Below are 20198 nucleotides of genomic sequence, written 5' to 3' on the forward strand. Positions count from 1 at the left end.
CACAATTCTTTGTTTAAAATGAAAAGTCACTAACACTTGGTGTATACTTGTACGTATTTTTTATGTAGATGAAATATTTCAAATAACTTTAATTTTGTAGTATCGACAAGTAAAAAGAAACGAGTGAATAATAAATATATATTACGATCACATTTCTTACATCTTTGACAATTTTTAAATCAAATTTGATATCATCGTTTAGTGACTATAATGTCAAACAAATATTTATTTATGACCAAGTTGGCCAAATTACAAAACTAATGCGCAGGTTTCTCCCTAAAATTAAAATTATATTTTATTATTTATTTCTAATTAGAAAAAAGGGTTTTTTAATGCCAAATTATTTAATATTTTATAAAAAACTGCTGTTCTTATCAATTTTTTTTATTAAAATTGATAATAATATTCATATATACATTCTAAATTATTCAGGAATAATTACTATTTTGACCTTCTACATCCTTGAAAACTACTTAATTTGTTATAATTAACTTGTGACTAATGAAAATATGTTAAAAATTTCACTAATAAAAAGCCCTCTACTGCCCCCAGAGAGATTTGAACTCTCGACCCCTGGTTTACAAGACCAGTGCTCTAACCCCTGAGCTATGGAGGCTTGTGCTGCAATTGCAAAAATTATGTGTACAAATAATCAAATTAAAATTAATTAAACTGAAATAATATTATTGTATAGAATTATAAATAATATTGTTTCTATAAGCTACTGAAATTTAAATCTTACCATAGTTTAACATCAATAATACATTTCTCTCATACGCCTATGCAGATTTCTATTGGTAAAGCTTAGTACTGGTTCAGTGAAACTTCAATAGATGGCAGTACACGCGCAGACAAACATTTTTTGCGGCTCATTTAAATTAATAATTTATATAATGAAATAACAATATTTTGTATGTTGAGAGTTGAGATATAAATGATTTAGTTTATGAGCTATATTTGAATGCTGGTAGATTTTACAATATAAGCAGCAATGAATCTGAAAACATTTTTACTAGTTTAGTTCAAAAAAAGAAATTAGATATACCTAGTTGAAATGAATTTACTTATTATGTAAAATATAAATGAATCATCTGGTGTAGATATAAAATTTCATTCCGTATATCTAAATTGTATACCATAGGTATAGTATAGCTCACATACCTACGATTATTTCCTGTAAAACATAAAAGCACACGAAGGGCATTTAAAAAGTGTAGGGAACAAAAATTCAGTATATATGGTTGTATAATATCGTTGTTGCAGTGTGGCGCAATCGCATAACTGACATATATATCCCCTCCGCGATCCCCGGGACGTCAGCGTCGCGCGGTAGCGTCGAACCGCACGCGCATCCAGCTCCGTCTTCAGAGTGCTGGATGTTTCACATCGTAGCACCAACACCCTTTCTTCTTGTCGCGTCTGCTTTTGGACATCATTCATCCGCGTACTAAGAAGCATAAGGATATTATTTTAATTTGAAGAGTAACATCATGGCAGATAAGAAAGCTGACCAATATTATGCACCACCACCAAAACTTGGAAAATGGGAAGGATTCGTAACATTTTTATGGAATGGTGAAACGTCCCAATTTCTTGGTCGAACTGCTGGAAGTTGGGGTAAGTACTCAATAATATATTTTCTTTAATTTTAAATCTTTACATTATGATATATTAAAAATTTCTAATTATTTTTTATATGTTCTATTTAAAATCAATTGCTGTTTATTTATTAATTTGACACTGATTTTTAATTCGCTATTATGTGTTAAGCGATCGATATATTATCTATTCATATAGATATAATTATTTATTATATCTTTTGACCTTTTCGAAATATTCATATTTTACCTACTTATACTAGAATTTAATCATTTTCTACATGATGACATAATCAGTTCGAAAATTAATTTTATTAGTTTTCTAACTTAAAAAAAATTAATTTAACTTTTTAAGTACACAATGTTTACTGAGTGACAATAACGTCCTACAAAAATTATATTTTAAAATATCAATTATACATAAAAAATAATTAGAAATTCTTATGTAATAATGGTCTGGTAACAAAAACTATACATTTAATCTAAAATTGATTTTGAAAATCTCAAAATATTCGAAATTTTAAATTACGTGGGACTAGGATAAAAAATTAAAAAAAAAAAAATCAAAAATTTTATATCAAGGCCATTGAAATAGAGCTTTAAAGCCGGTAAAAATCATGATGGCGTCAAGTACAAATGGCGCGCCGTGACGCGCATGCAGAATAATGGAGGACGACGCCCGAAAGCGCTGGTCGAATGCGCATTCGAGTTATATAGAAAATTATTATATATATGTATTACTATATATATAACTTTAGGGTACTAAAAACTGTTATAATAAAATAAGGTCACAAATTTAATATGCCATAATCATTTTTAGGTCAAAATATTAGTAATAATAATTGTAGGTTTCCCTTGTTTAAAATTCTATAATTTTATGAATAATTTAACTTGCATAAGGTTTTAATTGTATTTTTGTAAAGTTCTTAGATAAAATTTAAAAAAAAAAATTTAATTCAATTTTATATAAATTATCAACATATTCGGCCTTGATATAAACAGACTAATTTATAATCATAGCGGAATTCATTTGTGATATGCGAAATAGAATCAGGAAATCACTAAAAAATTGACCTATTCTTATTTCATTGAAATCTTACTTATTTTTAATTGTAAAAAAAAGGGAATTTGTTTTTTTTATTATATTCGATATCATTAACATTATATGTTCATTGATTTGTATAGGGTAAAATTATCTTTAGGTACTTAATTTTCCTATCTGTTATTTCCCATCGATAAAATGTATGTCACGATAATATCTATAAATTGAAAATTAGATTATTTGTAAATTTGATTTTAATACGATTTTCTCACTGACATATTTTCAACATATGAGTGAATTTTCATATCGATAATTCAATTTCTATAACATTATAATAATCAAAATTTATAAAATGTACATTTTTAATTAAGTTAAAAACATTAGTTTTCTTTGCATTAATAATTTTTGTTTTTTGCGTGTTTTGAATATACTCATTTTTTAAGAGTTTGATATTTGGAGGGCTCTTTGTGTTTAGGTGCAAATTGGAATATAAATTATAAAACATTCTTTATAATAGTAAAAGTGCTAGAAATTTTAAATATAAGATTTATTTCTCGAAATTATCAAATTTAATATATAAGGCCGGCTATCTATGTCTCTTTTAAAGAAATAGATAACTTTTAATTTGGGACTGTTGGCGTATATCCAGTAGGTTTATAAAATCCTACAATAAAGTCAAAATAAACTGTATAAAATTAATTAAATTTAACAGAATTTTATTATATTTTATTGTTACATTACATACAATTAAATTGTATTAATAAATTCGAGTTACTAAAATTAATTAGGTAAATGACAGAATTTACTGATTTTATAAAAAATTTTTTTGAAATATTAAAATTTAAAATATGTTTGTTGTAATTTAAATTTAAAATTTAAAAATATTTATAAATTCGAGTGAGGATTTTCATTTTATTTTCGTCAAATCATTGCTAAGTAGTTACATGTTAAAAAGTTGTATTTTTGACGAATTTAAGGGAATATTAGTTCTAAATTGATTTGTAAGATATTAAGTGTTTAAGTTTACCCGTTTATAGGTATCCATTAATAATATCCCGGGGAATTATCAAAAATTTTCTGTATCCTGTAATTTATTTTGCTGAAATGAAATTATTTAAAAACAATTTTTTGGAAAAACGAAAGTTTCTAATCTTCCTTGATTCGATTGCCAGCTACATATATAAATTAATAAAGTTTAAAGAATTATTAATTAGGCGTTAGGAACGGGTAACAGATACCTATAGTTAGGTTTTTAAAAATTCAAAATAAATCTCATTAAGATAATTAATAAAAAATCAATGTTTGAATTCAAAATTTTTTTGGATAAGTGACAAAAATTATATTATTATTATTTAATTAAATATAATTATCTATATTTTGATTTAAAAAAATTCTAAACATTATTCAATTTGTTTTCCAAAAAAAGTTTTGTCATCTATTAAGTGCGTGTTAAAATGATATATTTTCGAGAACTTATCTCGTAAATTTTTTATTTTCGTAGCCTCATGCGTATTAATTAAACACTTCACAACAACATACCTCAATATAAAATAGTCGAATTAATAAGCCGAAAAATGTTGAAAACCTGTCGGGCAGCACCCATTTCAAAAACTAGAACTTTAGGAACATTCACCATCACTAACCTCTACCTTGATTTCAAAATTGGAGTAGTCCAAACCAAACCATCGCAACAAGAAACAGTCTGTAAGATGGATATTTTGCCTGCGGACTTGGCTCTCGAGAATTTTTTCGGCCACGAATATGTGGTTTTAATTCAAAATAACTTTTTGATGTGCAAATTGAAAATATTTTTTTTGCGAGAATTTTCCTAATGGTTTTTTGGTGGTTGATCATGAATCCGGGTTCTAAATTGAACAATACCACTCTCTAGTAAGGGATTCATGCCTTTTTTGGCTAAAACAACTTTTTAGTGATAAAATTGAAGTATGCATGTATAATGCGTAGCAAATGTAACCGATGCTGTCCGACAGGGTTTCAACATTTTACAGTATTTTCCGAATTATTTATTCGACTATAAAATCATTTTCGAAATTGATTTTCTAAATTTTTCCCATGATGCACAAACCACCTCTAATGCTTATTTTTATGCACGGATGTCACGTGAATGTTTTGTCAATTATTAAATTTCTAGAAAATTATTTAGTTAATCAAATGATACAATCAATCTTTGTTTCACTTCCCAATTCCTCTTTGAGAAATACTGAATATTACCTCTTTGAAAAGTATAGAATATACCGAGATATTCAATGTATATGCATAAAATAAAAATTAAATAAAAGATTTTTTTTAAGCTCTGAAGCTGTTAGTGTACTAAATAGTAAAAAATAATTTTTCTTATGAATCACTAATACCTGGCTATTTATAAAAGTTTGAATCATAAGAAATATATTTTCTACTTTTTAGTACAATAAATGCTTGTTCCTAAAAGAATATTTTTTATTTAAATTTTTTATTTAAAATTAAAAAAACGCGTCTATACTAAATATGGTGGAAGCGATGGGAAAATCAGGTCATATACTTTCCATGAAAATGCATTGTGATCCGATTTACTACATATATGTGTATGCAAAATTTCAGCTCAATCGCTTGTAATAAGTAATAAAGATGTAGTGTTCAAAACTGAGTGAATTATTTTGATAGTAAGGATACAGTGATTATTCCGACAGTGAAGATAAGTACGAAGTTAAATTTTTTAAGTAAAATTTGCGAGTATACGCCATTCCCTGTAACAGAATAATATTTTAAAACTGCATATATAGGAACTAGTGCCGAATATTGGCATTTCCATTCGCATTCGAAATGTTTTTGGAATGTTTTAACGCGATGGGAATGTTTTTGACAAAAAAAAAAGATATTATGTACGGCTATTATGTAATAAAAAAGATTTGAATTTTTTATTTGCGTATTTTGATAAAAAAATTGATAGATAACTTTTAACATGAATTTATATTGAAATGTAAACTAAACAAATATCACAGTTTGAAAATGTTATAAACAATTAAAGATTAAAAAAAGGTATTTCGATTTTCGTCAATATTTCATAAAATATTAATATTTAAGAAATTATCTATCTCTATTATTTATAATTTTAATTTAACGCTGAAAATAGGCCTTTGTGCGTCATTTTAAGATTGTTGTAGTAGCGACAAAAATGGAACAATTGTTTAAAATTTTGTGGCCTCTGTTATATGCGTATATGTCAGAGAAACGGAGGTTAAACCCCATTATTATTATTATTATTATTATTAGTAAATTCTTTAACGTGTTTAGAATACACCATCACTTTCTTAAACTTAAAATTCAAATTTAATCTCTTAAAAAAATTATTTAGTGTAAGATACTCGTTTTTGACGCATTATAACCATCTAAAAATGACGCAAAAAGAGCTATTTTCTAATTCTACGATAAATTATAAATAATGGAGATACAGCTCCGGAAGTGGGTATTTTTTATTGTAAATTTTCTGCTCTTTAAGAGTTTTGTTAAAATTTCTTGAAATATTGGCGAAAAATGAAATACCTTTTTTTTCATCTATAACTGTTTATAGATTTTGAAATTTTTTATGTGCTATAAAAATTTAGGCTTCACCGACTAAAAATAATAGTTAACATTTCGGCTGTATTTTTTGCGTGTGCGTTTGACGGTATCTTCGCTAATTATGAATCTATTAACTGATTTTTTTTCTCTTGGATTGGGTCTCATAAAATTTTTAACAAAAAATTGCAACCCTAAGGGTTGGGAAAAGAATATTTAAAAATTAACGAATGTATTTTTCAAAATTTGCGATTTGAAGAAACCTTAGGTGGTCGTGTTTAAATTTAAAGAAAAAATTCCACTTTTAATGTGAATGGGGGTATATAAAAATTAAGACATTAAAGTTTTTTGAGAAATTTCAAATTTCAAGTACCTTTTACCTTTAAGCAATATCTAGATCTCTCGCCATGCACGTGTGCGAGTGTATCTAGAAGTTCGCGCAATTGAAAATTATGAAATTTGAAAAACAGCTATTATACTTTATTTTGGACTATTTAAAAATTTTTTGTCAACTGTCATTTTTCCTAAAACTCACCGTTTTTTAGATACAAATCATCGAAAAGAAACCAAATTCCGATGAGGAGGTGGAAAAATATATGTTAAAAATTACAACGAAAATCAATATAGAATAATGAATTCTTAGCAAAAAGTGTCATTTAATTATATTTCGAAAAGTTTACACTTTCCGAGTTATTGGCGATTGAAATTCCGAGTTATTGGAGTATTTAACGTCAATAACTGAAAAATTGACGTTTTTCGAAATAAGTATGCAATACACTTTTTAAAGTACTTTAAAAAACCATGCACAAGAAAAAAGTTTCAAGTAATTTGCCCGAAAATTAATGGAGTTTTAATAAAAATAATGTTTGTCGTATCTTTTTTTTATGTTTTGTTCTGCACAAAAACTGATTAATTTACCACGGAAACTATAATTAAAGCATGCCATTCAAATTTACTTTATTTAAGTAATGACAACATGCTCAAAAAGTTCTAATAATTTCGGATGTACAGTTTTCGAAATATTGCAACTCGAAATATTATAAAGTTACAAAAAAAGTTTAGTGGAAAAAATTTAGTTCTTTTTTCCGCAAAATATTTTATTTTCCAAACTTTTTGTAAATTTTTTATTTTGAGAGTTATTTAAAGATAAAGGCATTTTTTTAAATTTTTTCGAAAGATTTTTTTGCCTTTAAATTTCAATATTTAAAATATATATATCCCAAACTGCTAACTTTATGAGCGTTTAATTGTCAGTATACCTAAATAAAGTAAATTGTAAAGTGGCAAGCATTAATTTTAGTTCCTGTGGCCTAAATTCATCAGTTTTTGTGCTGAATAGAACATAAAAACGTACCTACGAAAAGTTTTTTTTCTCCATTATAACTCGGTTAATTTTCGTAATGACTTGAAACTTTTCTCATTTACTAGGTTTTACTTTAAAAAGCATTTAAAATACTTTTTTTCAAAAAACGTCCAATTTTTCAGTTATTTAACGTTAAATACTCTGGATTTCTTGAATGACACTTTTGCTTAAATTCCATCGCTATATCGATTTTCGGTGTCATTTTCAAAAGATTTTTTCCCACTCCCTCAGAAAGGGTGGTTACCATTCACTGGACAAAAGGACCATTAGGCACCATATTATTTTTGATCTAGAGTGTGAAAAAGTTTAATCCCATGTTTTCATCGAAATCAGTATTATAGATCAAAATTAAGTGACTTCGTCTTTTTTTCTCCTAGTTTATTGGAGTAATAAATTTTTATCTAAAGTGAATTTTCAGTTGGCATTTAAAAACAATCTAATATTACATTATTATTACCAATAAACATGTTATATACATATATGTTTTTATTTTTATATTGACAATCGATAATTCTAATCGTAATGTGGGACTTATGTGGTTTGTGGAACCGCGCAACTCCCTTCTTTTTATTATCGTATGTATTAATCGTGTATTTGTATATACAGTCATAGTAGACGAGGAAAACTAGTTATTTATGTAACGATTTTCGTTAAATTCTGAATTGAGTAGTTTATCCACGTGAAGTTGTAGATTTTTAAAGATTAAAGTGTCCATAGAGTAGATACTGCCATAACTCTCATTAATACATTTAACATTTAATGGATATGAACAAAAAAAAAAAAAATGTTTCTATTGATAAACAAATTTCGAAAAAAATTGTATTATTTTTCTTTACACATGGTCATAATTACGTTATTAATTAACTATTATATTTGCGGTGCGAGGGGTGAATTGATCATCCCCTGCAGCTTTGTACTGAGGGTTGAAAGGGTAAGAAATTCTCTAAATTTGATGAACAAATTTAATAATTATTTTTCTAATCTACTAAGACCATTCGAAAGTTTTGTTTAATTTTTTTTAAATGAGCTATTAAAAGTTACCTTACGAGCTTTATAAGATATTTGCTTTCTGCGCAAATTTGGCAGTTCTGGACTTACAATCCTGAATCATCACATTGAAATTTATTTCATACCGTTCGAAAATTTAAAATGCCTTCTTTTAAACTCTTATTTTTTCTCTCTATCACTTTACATTTTTAAAACATGATAAAAAATAAGTAGATATTTCATATTTTAGGTGTTTTTCACATCTCGCCGCCATTATGTGTAAAAAAGGCGGTATTTATAATCTCACCATGGTTTTTCTCAGTCATTAATATCCCCCACAACTATGCAAAATTGCAAATTTCTTCGAATTTTTTTCTTGATAGTCACATCTTCCAAATGTTCAATTTTTTTTAAAAGAAACTTTTTAATTGTTTTTGATTTAAACATGAATCAATAAAAAGACGTTTTTCAGAATCGTATGAATCCGTCTTGTTTCTGATTAGCTTCTCTCAACCTTTCTTGCAAAATAAAGCACTGAAAATTTTCGGGTGAGGTTATGAATGCCAAGCCTAGTCCAGTGATTGTGTAATTGTACATTTAAACTTTATTACACATATTGTAACTAAAACATTGCCTTCAATATTGGAATTATAATAAATTTTCGATTAACGCTAGATAGATCATTGTAATTGAATCATTTTTCGCTAAGGTTTAGTAATTTAAAATTGTGACTATCAAGGGAAAAAAGACGCAGAAACCTGGAATTTTGCTGTGACATGTTTTAAATACGAAAAGTGAGCGAGTAATAATTTTTTTTACAAATGAATAAGCAAGCGGTTAAAAGAAGGTAGTTTAAATTTTTGAACGATATGAAACAAATTTTAATATAATGATTATTTCAGAAGATACAGTATTTTAAAATCAGAAGTGTCAATTTCACTTTTATGGCTCAATTTCCAGAAAAATAAACAAACTTACGAATGGACTTTTTAGGTTTGTGCGTTTCTAAACTTCATATAAAATTTACGGATAACATTTCTCACCCTTTCAACAAGGGATGATAAAAATAGTGGACATAGGATATTTTTAATCAATATATTTAAAAACTAAAAAGTACAAGTTATTTATGTAATTATCAACAGATTTTCATTGGTTTTATCACATTCTCTCATTTCCTTCATAATGGTACGAACGGTGCTTAATATAATAAGTCAATAATGTATTTTGTGAGTGCTAAAATTTTTGTTTGACTCCAAAATAAGTTTGTAATGGATTGAAATAAATACACAGCTATGAGGAAAATGGTTAAGACAAATTATTAAAGATAACCAAGGCAAATTTAAGATAAAGAAAAATTAAAATAGTTTACAAATTTGCGAATAGATAATTGGAGGAAGATCAGTGCGTGAAAATGGCAATATTCCTTTTTCATTCGCTAATTTTATGTTACTTTGCCACACTCCCCTAGTTCACTGATATGAGAAAGTAAAAGAAATACAAATAACTATTGATTGATTTGACTTATTACTAAGTAAATATAAATTTATCATCACATATGTAGCAGAAATTTTATCAATTTATTAGGGTCATATAGAGTGCTATTAATAGCAAAATATTTATGGCTTAATTGCTAATAGATGTTGCCTCTTGGTTGTTAATTATTTTCGCGCTTCCTTTCATAATGAAACAATTAATAACTTCTGTATTGTAAAATAGGTTTTGTATAATATATTATATCATGTTAATATGATGAACGCTACTTATAGGCCGACAGCTAATAAAAGAAACTATTGTGTTAATTGATCACCGTATGCCCTTCACGATTTTTATGATTTCAAACGCATTATGATTGTGGTATATTTAATCACAATCTAACCCGTAAATTTTTCTTTGCTGCTATTTAGTACAATCATCTAGGGCTTTCACCCCTATAAACCCGGTAAACTTTTGGTTAAACATAGGGTTTCTTCAGTAGAGCTCAATACATACATTTCTAACGTCATCAGGACAACGTACTTGTGGTACTACAAGACACATATGGCCTGGGTACAATCTTGGCGCTCCAAAGACATTATATATCGCTTCTAAGATCCTCTATTCGTAAAGTTGTTGCGGGTATTACAGGACACTGGCTGGATGGAGGTATATCGAACGCTTGGGCCTGAGTCTGATAGTGTATCACAACCATTGCAGGAGCTGTAACAGTGGAGAGGAGGAGGAGGCGATGTCTCACCTTCACTGTCACAGTCCAGCTCTTGCCAGGAGGAGATCGACTTACGTGAGCCAGCCTCTCTTTTACGACCTCTTCGGCTAAAGTCCATTGACCGTCCTCTTCGACTGAAGTCCATCAAAGCACTCCTGCTGTTCTTAAACAGCTTCAAATGTTTCATGGAGTAGCGGCCGGAGATGGGCCAAGACTTTTTCGATTTTATTCACAACGGACCTTATGGTCCAAGTGTGTTTCACTCTAGGACAGTCACTGTAACTTAACCTAACCTAATCTAACGTTCAGGACCCTCAATAAAAATATTTAGCTAGATTTGTAAACTTATAAAGCGGTGTACTTATTTTAGTATTTTATTTTGATTTTAATTAACGAAACAGATCTAGCTAATTAATAATAATTTTTATAAATCTAGGTAAATATTTTTATTGTGAGTCTTGAAGGTGATCTACTTTAATAAAATGCATAATAGGTACAGCCCACAGAAATGCTCATCTTAATTTGTGAATAATCTTTAACATCTCTCTCTCTCTCTCATCTTTTCCCCAGAAAAACTTTGATTGCAAATATCTCAAAAAGTGCTGAAAAAAAAAGTATTACTAATAAAGACTTATCAAAAATTTCTTTCTATGCAAATAGTGAGGGATTTTGGAACGATCTTTTTAAAACGACTGTAGTGTGTAAATGTTAAAGTCATTGACAATATAATGCGTGAAAAATTTCAGGAATTTTATGACTGTCGAAAGGATGATAAATCATTTTTTTTCTTCTTAAAATAAATAGCAGACACAAAAAAATTGTTGAAATCAGAAAATCAAAACACGGAAATGGAAAAATATAAGTACGCTCAAGGTTACGAATTAATAAAAATCTCGATAGATGATTATGTAGTTCATTTGAAACAAAACTTCGGTTAGTAGCTGCCGGTCTAATATATGCATTCATGTTGAATCAATTTTATTTAAACCAATAAATTAATATACATTTACGTAACAATTATATCAGTTGTGTTTCAAGGCTGTCATTTATTACTAAAGATATTTTAATGTTGTGTTTAAGACAATGACTTTTCTTATGTCTATGACATATGGTCTGGATGAGGAAATTTTCGCTATTCTTTTAGCTTAACCAACAAATCGTTAACGACTGGTTCATTTTGAAATAATAGATAAATTAAATTTTTCTGAAACAGTTATTTTCAACTAGGATTTTTTGAAAATGGCTCTTGATCAAATATCTCAGAAATTTTATATTAAAAATTGGCTGAATGGTATGGTCATAAAGGTTAAATTTCTTGATTTTCGAGACTTTTTATCTGATAATTTAGAAAAATATAATTATGGTGTTTATGTGTATATTTTAAATGAGAAAGTAGTACCTACATTTAATTCAGAAAATTTGGTCGGGAACTTTTTTTTAAAGATTCTGTAAGTTCTTTTATGTGAATTATTGTGGTATTCGATTGTTTGTTCCCCTATTGCCAGGAATATTTTTGAATAGGTCATTGTAAATAAAATAAAAGTCTGATAATTTCGTTCATCTTGACGATGTTCTGTCGTTGTTTGAGCCTTGACCCTCGCTCCTACTCTTGTGCTCTTTTGACCTAGATATTCATCAAGAACATTCAGAATCCATAGTTTCAAACAGTTTGATCATAACAGTTTTTTTTAAAGGAATTTGGTTTTTTTTCAAGAAATTACTTTTGTTTTTGTGCCCAGAGTTCAACCATTGCCCAAGACAATAATTTCTGAATTGAACATGATTGTTCTATTTAAATCTGTTCAAATATTTAAACAACATTAAATTTTTCTTATTTTGTGAAGAGCACATGCTATTATGGTGGGAGCGTTGTAGTGTATAGAATCTTCATCACTTCCACCATATTTAAATGACACTGACATTATCATTTTTTGTTAATTTTTTTATGAAATCGATTTTTTTCGTATTTATTATTTTTATTATTACAAGTTTTTATTTAGGCTGTTAGTGTTTTAGTAATATATGGATCAAATGTTGTTTTTGAAAATTAAGGTACTTTTTCTGTTAATTTCCCGGGGTAACTTTTTGGCTGAAAAATAATATAATTTGATGAAAATTAATTGATTTGCAAACTTTTTTTTAGTCTTCAATTAAAATAAATTTAGTAAAAAGTACTATTTAAACTGCAAGTGTCTATTGTACTCTACAAATAGGTATGTAGTCTTTGAGGGTTCAGTCCGCAATAAGTATAATACCTACATTTTTAGTTGATAAAAGTATTATTTACTAAAATTTTTTATTAAATTCTTTAACCCTTTGAAGTAAAGCAGCTCATAGTGTCAATTGAAATTGTTCGATTTCTTGGCATCAATATACACGTGTACTAGATTCTCGTAGTCAGACAAAACATAATAATAATAGGTATATTATACATATTGACGGATTTCTCGTTTTGTTGCTGACATATTATATCACACGTATTTTATGTGATTCTATAATAATTCGTTGGTAGGTATAGTCAGTCGATTACACTATAAGCTATATACAGAAATTCCAATATTAAAATATTTGTGATAAAATTATTTTAGGTATTTTATTGTTTTGTGGAAATATAATATATAAATTGATCGGTAGCTTTATATATATAATTATATAAACAAAAGTTAAAATTTATTGTATCGAATTTATAAAATTAATTAATAATTAAATACTTAATACTTCATTAAACATTATATAAATTTTGGTACTTGTTTTTATATATTATAGTTAACACGGTGTTGAGCACATTATATTATAAATTAAATATATTTATAATATAATGTAGATACGCATCTCTACAGTATCATCATCCCGAAACTTGCAGATTTAGTTCTCACTCCACTCACGGCAAAGCGCTTCATTCAATTGACCACCTTTTTTTTAAAATACTCAATGCCAAATTCTAAATAAAATTTAACTGTTTATATTTTTTGAAATCTTAAGTACCTACATGTTTTAGTATCATATTATTTGTATTTGAAATACCAAATAACTTTTTTTCCAAATCATGTGCTTGAAACAGTAAAACTAACTATACAATAATAAAATAATTATTAAAAAAAAAAAAAAACTTTGCAAAATCTAGAATGAATTTATTAACTCATTTTTAATTTTATTTACATTCTTTTTTCTAGTTTTGTCTCTTTTAAATCTTCATGAAGCCAATTTTTAAATGATAACATTAACAGACCTTATATAAATCTAATACACTTAATATATTATTTATATTAGGAAATTATATATTATTTATAAAAGTAATTAAACTTAATAAAATCTGTTCGAATATTAATTTTAAATAAGGGTTTTTAGCTAACTGTGGTTTTTTTTGGAGCATGTTTGAAGTGAATGTGAATTTGCCCACTACAATGCTTTTTTGACAATATCCTATATCTTATAATAATTCATTTCTGTTTCTTATAAAAATAACAAACAACTTTTGTTTGGAACATTTTTCCGTAAACATCACTGTTTAGTCGTGAGGGTGCAAATTAGATTAAAACTATAAAAAATAGACAGTTGAAAATTTAAAGGAGGCTTTAACTAGTGATCTTGTGAAATATTCTCGAAAAACAACAAGTGAAAGGCCGCCATAATTGTGTTGGTTTTTTAAACTTTTCTAATTTATTAAAAATAATCAATTGTTTGTTTTCAGTTGTTTCTTTTAAATTGCGGCAAAATTTTTTGATTTCGTTCCAAAGAAAAAAAAAGAGTTTGATTTCGTTCGAAATCGAATTCGTAAAATAAAATATAAGCACGTTATATATCTAGTGAAAGAATTTATAAATAATTCATTTGGATTAAAATTTTGTTTATTAATTTTAAATTAAATTTTAATTAAGCAAACATTTTAGACATAAAAATATCAATTCGATTTCTATTCTTAATTAATTTAAAAGTTTTACAATCGATTAATTAAAGCAACAATCTATATAAATTTTAGACGAACATTATTTTTATTTCTGTTACTGAATAGTTGAGTTATGTTGTCATGTCACGAATTGAATGTTATTATTTTAAAATGAGTACATATAGAGCAATTTCCATATTGATGGTTATCATAAAATTCGTAAGCAATTTAATAGAATCAAGAAATAATAATTTATAACAAGGTGTTGATATTAACTTTTATTATTACCATCCATTTCTATATATATAAGATTTTAGAGTAATTCTAGCAAATTCTATTTTATAAAATCAATAATAAATTAATAAAGCTCAGAGACTTTTGGGTGATTCCATATGTGACTGACAGTACAATTGATCCAAAGCGCGTTTTATTTTGCGTCATATTATGAATACTATTATGTTAACGGTTTTAGCTGTAGTATATATAGTTTTATTGTGATTCTATATTTATCCCTGTTAGTGTAGGCGCTGAGTGGGTTTCGTATGCATTTACAGGTCCTATCGAACAAGGAGTGTTTTTCGACGTATTTTGACGTATTATTTTATTCTACATGTAAAAACAATTTTTTTATTCGTCTGGATACGACCCATAGAACCGAGATATGGTTAAAATTGTAAACAAAAATGATATTGCATAAGGTCGGGGCACTGCTTTTGGTTTTAAACGCCCGTAGATTGGCCAATAAATAATATTTTTGTACTTAAAGGCAACCATTTTATTTAAGGTATTAGTCTATATTTAAATGTTATGCACATAAAAATGCGTTTTATGCAATTGCAACGAAGCTAGTATTAAGTTTTAAAACTAGTAGCGTGTCAGAAAAATGATAAAATTTAATACTTACAATCGTGCTAGCTTCGTTGTTATTGCATAAAATGTACTTTTATGTGCATAACATTAAAATATAAACTCATACCTTTAAAATGAGTACATTAAAGTAGAAAAATATTATCTATTGACCAATCAACGGACGTTTCAAACCAAGCGCTGCGCGTCGACCTTATGCAACATTATTTTTGTTTACAATTTTAACCATATCTACGGTTCTATTGGTCGTATCAAGACGAATAAAAAAAAGAAATATTTGTTTTTGAATGTAGAATAAAATGGTACACTATTCTTCAATAGTTTAGGAGTTATGGCCGTATAAACAATTAATTTTTTTATAAAAAATTTTCCCCCACTCTGAGCGATGAGTAAGTTAAAAATGGGGATTCAACGAGTCAAAATACGCCGAAATACACTCACATCCTTGTTCGCTGGGACCTGTAAATGCATACGAAACCCACTCAGCGCCGACATGTAGAAAAAAATGTGCTCACAAAACTTTATTATATGTGATTTATTTGACAGAATGCAAATGTGACTGACACTAGTTGCTAAAAGGGAGCCGCGTTTGAGAGTGTTTTAAACTTCGAATTTCTTCCTCATTGTAGAATTTATGATTTTAAATGGTATCTGGAAATTCTTGAAAAATGGTAAAGTAAAGGACCTTAATATTTTAGACTGACACTACATAACAAAACGTGACTGACACTATAATCACTTTGGATTGCAATAAAGTAGTATATTGAGTTGAATTTTAAAAGGAATCTTGGAAATTAGTATTGCAGATCACAAGATAAGAGCTTCAAAAACATTTTAAAGACATAAAAATGTACTAAAATGCTATTTTTGAGTACCTACAATTAGTAAGAATCAAAAAGGCCCTAATTAAAAAATAATTGATATTTTAACGTTTTTTTAAATATAAATATTTGAATTTTAATGAAAGCTTAATATCAATGAATAAAAAAAAATTATTTAGGTGCGTAAGATACTGAAAGCTGAAAGTATTACAGTGTTGGCACCATACCAAAGTATATTTTTACCATAGCAAAAACAGTAGTATTTTTTCCCTTGATTGTACACATTTTCGTGGTATCACCCTTATAAGTTGTAAAATGTATCCATATGTTTTTGTTGTGAATGGAATTTCCTTTTTTAAATTTTGCCGCAAGATGAAAATTAATAATAAACGATAAAATAATAATAAAAAGTAATATAATTATTAGGATTAAAGAAATAAAATTTCCAATTTTCTTTGCTTGCCCACTTCTATTTATTTAATATTTTAATAATTTAAAATATATTTTGACATGTCTAACATAGGCATTTTCATAACTGTAATGTCTATGTTAGACAAAACATGTCAAAATATATTTTAAATTATTAAAATATTAAATAAATATAAGTGGACTAAGCAAAGAAAATTGGAAATTTTATTTCTTCAATCCTAATTATGGAGTTCCACAAAGTAAAGCTCTCTACAATTACATAATTATAATATAATTATATTTATCTTTTATTATTTACTTTTTATCTCATGGGCCAAAAATTGTTTAATATATTTTTGGTTAGTACGTGTGCATTTTTTGCGCGGTCTCATTTTCTAATATTTTACTTCCAATTGAATTGAAAATAATAATTCGTACTGATTAAAAAAAAGGAAGTGAACCCCTTTTTCAACAGTTCCAACTTAGACTACCAGATGGCAATACTTATACTTACAATTTTAAAAGGCCAATCAATATATTCAAATTCGAATCAGATAAATCTCGCCAACTGGCGATAATAATTCGTACTAATTAAAACAGGAAGTAAGCCCTTATTCAGTAGTTCCAATTATTTACCATTTATCAATTCTCGTAGTTTATTTATCAACACAAACGTTCTATCAGGAAAATTCGTTTGCTCGCATGAAATGTAGAATTGCATGATCGCACGATCAAACCACGCTTCGACTAAGCTAAAGCTATTATCTGCACATAATTGTCTCTTTTATATATTCATCTAAATTTATCTTTCACAAGTGAAAACAAAAAATTGACTGAGTTAATTGTTGAAATACCATGAATAGACAGTGTACATTTAAACTTTTGTTCTATTTCTAACGGTTTACAAGATGGATCCTACGGATCCAAGACCCAATTGAACTATATGTTGCTCATTTACGATCTCGACCTCACTTTTTACGTTCTGAGTGCAGTGTAAAACTTTTAGCTTGTTTTTTTTTCCTTCTTCAATTATCGTGTTCACAGACGGACGGACGGGCGGATAACAGGAAATGGACTAACTAGTAGATGATCTTATGAACATCTATACCCAAATTTTGTTGGTAGCATCAATATTTTTAAGCGTGACAAACTTGGGACTAAACTTAGTATACCTTGATATATAACAATCATACATGGTATATAAATACATAATGCTAGCACGTATGAATTTATCCAAAACCTTAGACTTAGAGGCTTAGGTACCTTTTCATTTATAATTTACATAAAAACATTATATAGAATAAATCATGAAACAACGACTGACTGTATGTATAATGCATATAGAAAGTCATCGGGGTTTCTATTTTCTTTTTATTTTTTAAGTTATTTTATGTTTATTTTATGTAATTATATACTGCTACTACACTCTTGGTGTTTATGTAAATTGTGCAGAATACAAATATTCTTAATACTATAAAATAAAAATAGTGTTCGTCGAGTCCTTGAAAATAATAATGTGGATCAAATAATGTATGAATTTTTTTTTATTTAATACAGTATAAAATTACTGTAACAAGAATAATTTGCGGTATTTCATTTTTTCTTTTATATATTTCCATACACTATGTAATTAAAAAAAAAATTAATTTTACTCATTTACTAGTCGACAATGCTTGACATTTCGCGCAATTGCGACTTTTAGTACTGGGCGAAGAGATAGAAATCTGCTCTGCTCGTGGAGGGAACCTTGTTCGATAATGGCCGGTAAAATCTGATGCGGGGGTGTTGCTTGTGATGTGTAATATGTCCGCCCTTTTTCCAATATAATTTACGTCACCTAAAAAGTGAAAATGGAAATGGGCGGATGACTAGGTCTTGCCTAAGGAGTGAAAAAAAGAAATTAAAAGAATCATATTTTTTATTTTGACATTTCATAAATTAGGATGAAAGAGATACAATTTATGAACATGTCTTAATGATTTAATAATAATTGACGTAATTAAATAATGTAATTGCCTTTGCAAATCTTTACTAGTCCTTACAAATATTATAAATGCGAAAATAACTCTGCCTGTCTGTATTTCTGTGTGTTACGCTATCACACCTAAACTAATGAACCAATTTATATGATGAATTTTGTATAGAGATTGTATAGAGTCTGACGAAGGATATAGGCTACTTTTTAATGCGAAAACGGGCTGTAGGTGGTTAAAATAGGGGGACGAAAATTTGCTTGAAACTGATTTTTTGAAAAATGGGGTCAAAGTTTGTATAGTACAACGTGAATCCTAGGTCCAATCTACTTTAAATTTTGCATAAACATTCATCAACAGAATATTTCAATCCCTAACAGCCCATTTTTACGGAGAATTAAAAATATACCTAATACTTATATACTTAATATAAGTATTAAGTTAGCCTATGTTCTTTCTCAGACTCTGGATTACCTCTGTAAAATATTAGCAAGGACTAGTAAGGATTTGTTTATTACATAAAATATTGCTTAATGTATAGGTAATTACATGAAATTATTTAATAAAAACTCCAAACTTAATATTACTTACATTATTTTTAACAGATGTCCAAAAACTGAATCTCCTTCATCCTAATTTATGAAATGGCAAAACAAAACATTTTTTTAATTTTTTTTTTTTTTCATTTTTTGTGCATTTTTTATATCGGGTTTAATGGTCAAATATGTTGAAATTAAGCTCTAGAATAATCTACTACAATAGTATTTGTATCGAAGGTACAAACAAGCTGTATATATTAGACATATATAAGCTTTGCAAATATTATCGTTGTCATTATTATAATTGTAGATACTGACACAAAATTTCGAACAATTTGTGGCAGTAAGGCGACCCGTAGATTGCGGTCACAACGCTGGTCATTCGGGTGCAATAAGGGCCATTACAATAAGATTGATAGGTGATATTTTATTAACTACAGGTTAATAACTATGCATTCTTCCTCTGTTGCCATATTGTAACAAATGTTTCGTAATTTTGGGTCAGTGTCCCAGCCCATATGCTACTATCTTAGTCTAAGATTCTTAGATTAGAATATTAAAAATAATTATGTCATTTGCATCATAATTTTCTATTAATAAAAAAGTTTTTATATGGAACACATTGAAATTAAACTGCATTATTAGTTCAATTAATTTATTCAAACACGCATGGTTTTTTATTTGTAATTCAATCTAAATCAATTAACAAATGTATTTTGTTTACAAAACTCATATTTAGTTACTAATTCCGCAACAAGGACGTGTATTTTACAAATACCTAAATCCATATACAGGGCCGGATTTACCTTAAGTACCGCCCTGCGGTACCGAGAAAAAAGTTGCTCCATTAACCATCATCAATACCCTACACAAATTGAATATAGGACAAGATCACGATTAGGTCTTCACAATCTAAATGTTGAATTAAGATGATCTGCATTAAAATTTTCTGTGCA

At 27.7% G+C, this 20198-nt stretch overlaps 1 protein-coding gene and 1 non-coding gene across 2 annotated transcripts in view; one reads left to right on the top strand and one right to left on the bottom strand.

Moving 5' to 3' along the window:
• Window positions 1-543: 543 nt before the first annotated feature.
• Window positions 544-616, bottom strand: Trnat-ugu. The gene has a single exon. It is a non-coding gene; the product is annotated as a tRNA-Thr (tRNA).
• A 727-nt stretch (window positions 617-1343) lies between these two features.
• Window positions 1344-20198, top strand: part of LOC123293181 (sodium/potassium-transporting ATPase subunit beta-2-like) — a 56085-nt gene continuing 37230 nt past the window's right edge. Inside the window, exon 1 of the mRNA XM_044873954.1 lies at window positions 1344-1617. Coding sequence (XP_044729889.1) covers window positions 1491-1617 — 127 coding nt within the window. The 5' untranslated portion in view covers window positions 1344-1490. The remainder of the gene's footprint in view (window positions 1618-20198) is intronic.

Source organism: Chrysoperla carnea, chromosome 1 (genome assembly GCF_905475395.1).
Source record: "Chrysoperla carnea chromosome 1, inChrCarn1.1, whole genome shotgun sequence".
NCBI lineage: Eukaryota > Metazoa > Arthropoda > Insecta > Neuroptera > Chrysopidae > Chrysoperla > Chrysoperla carnea.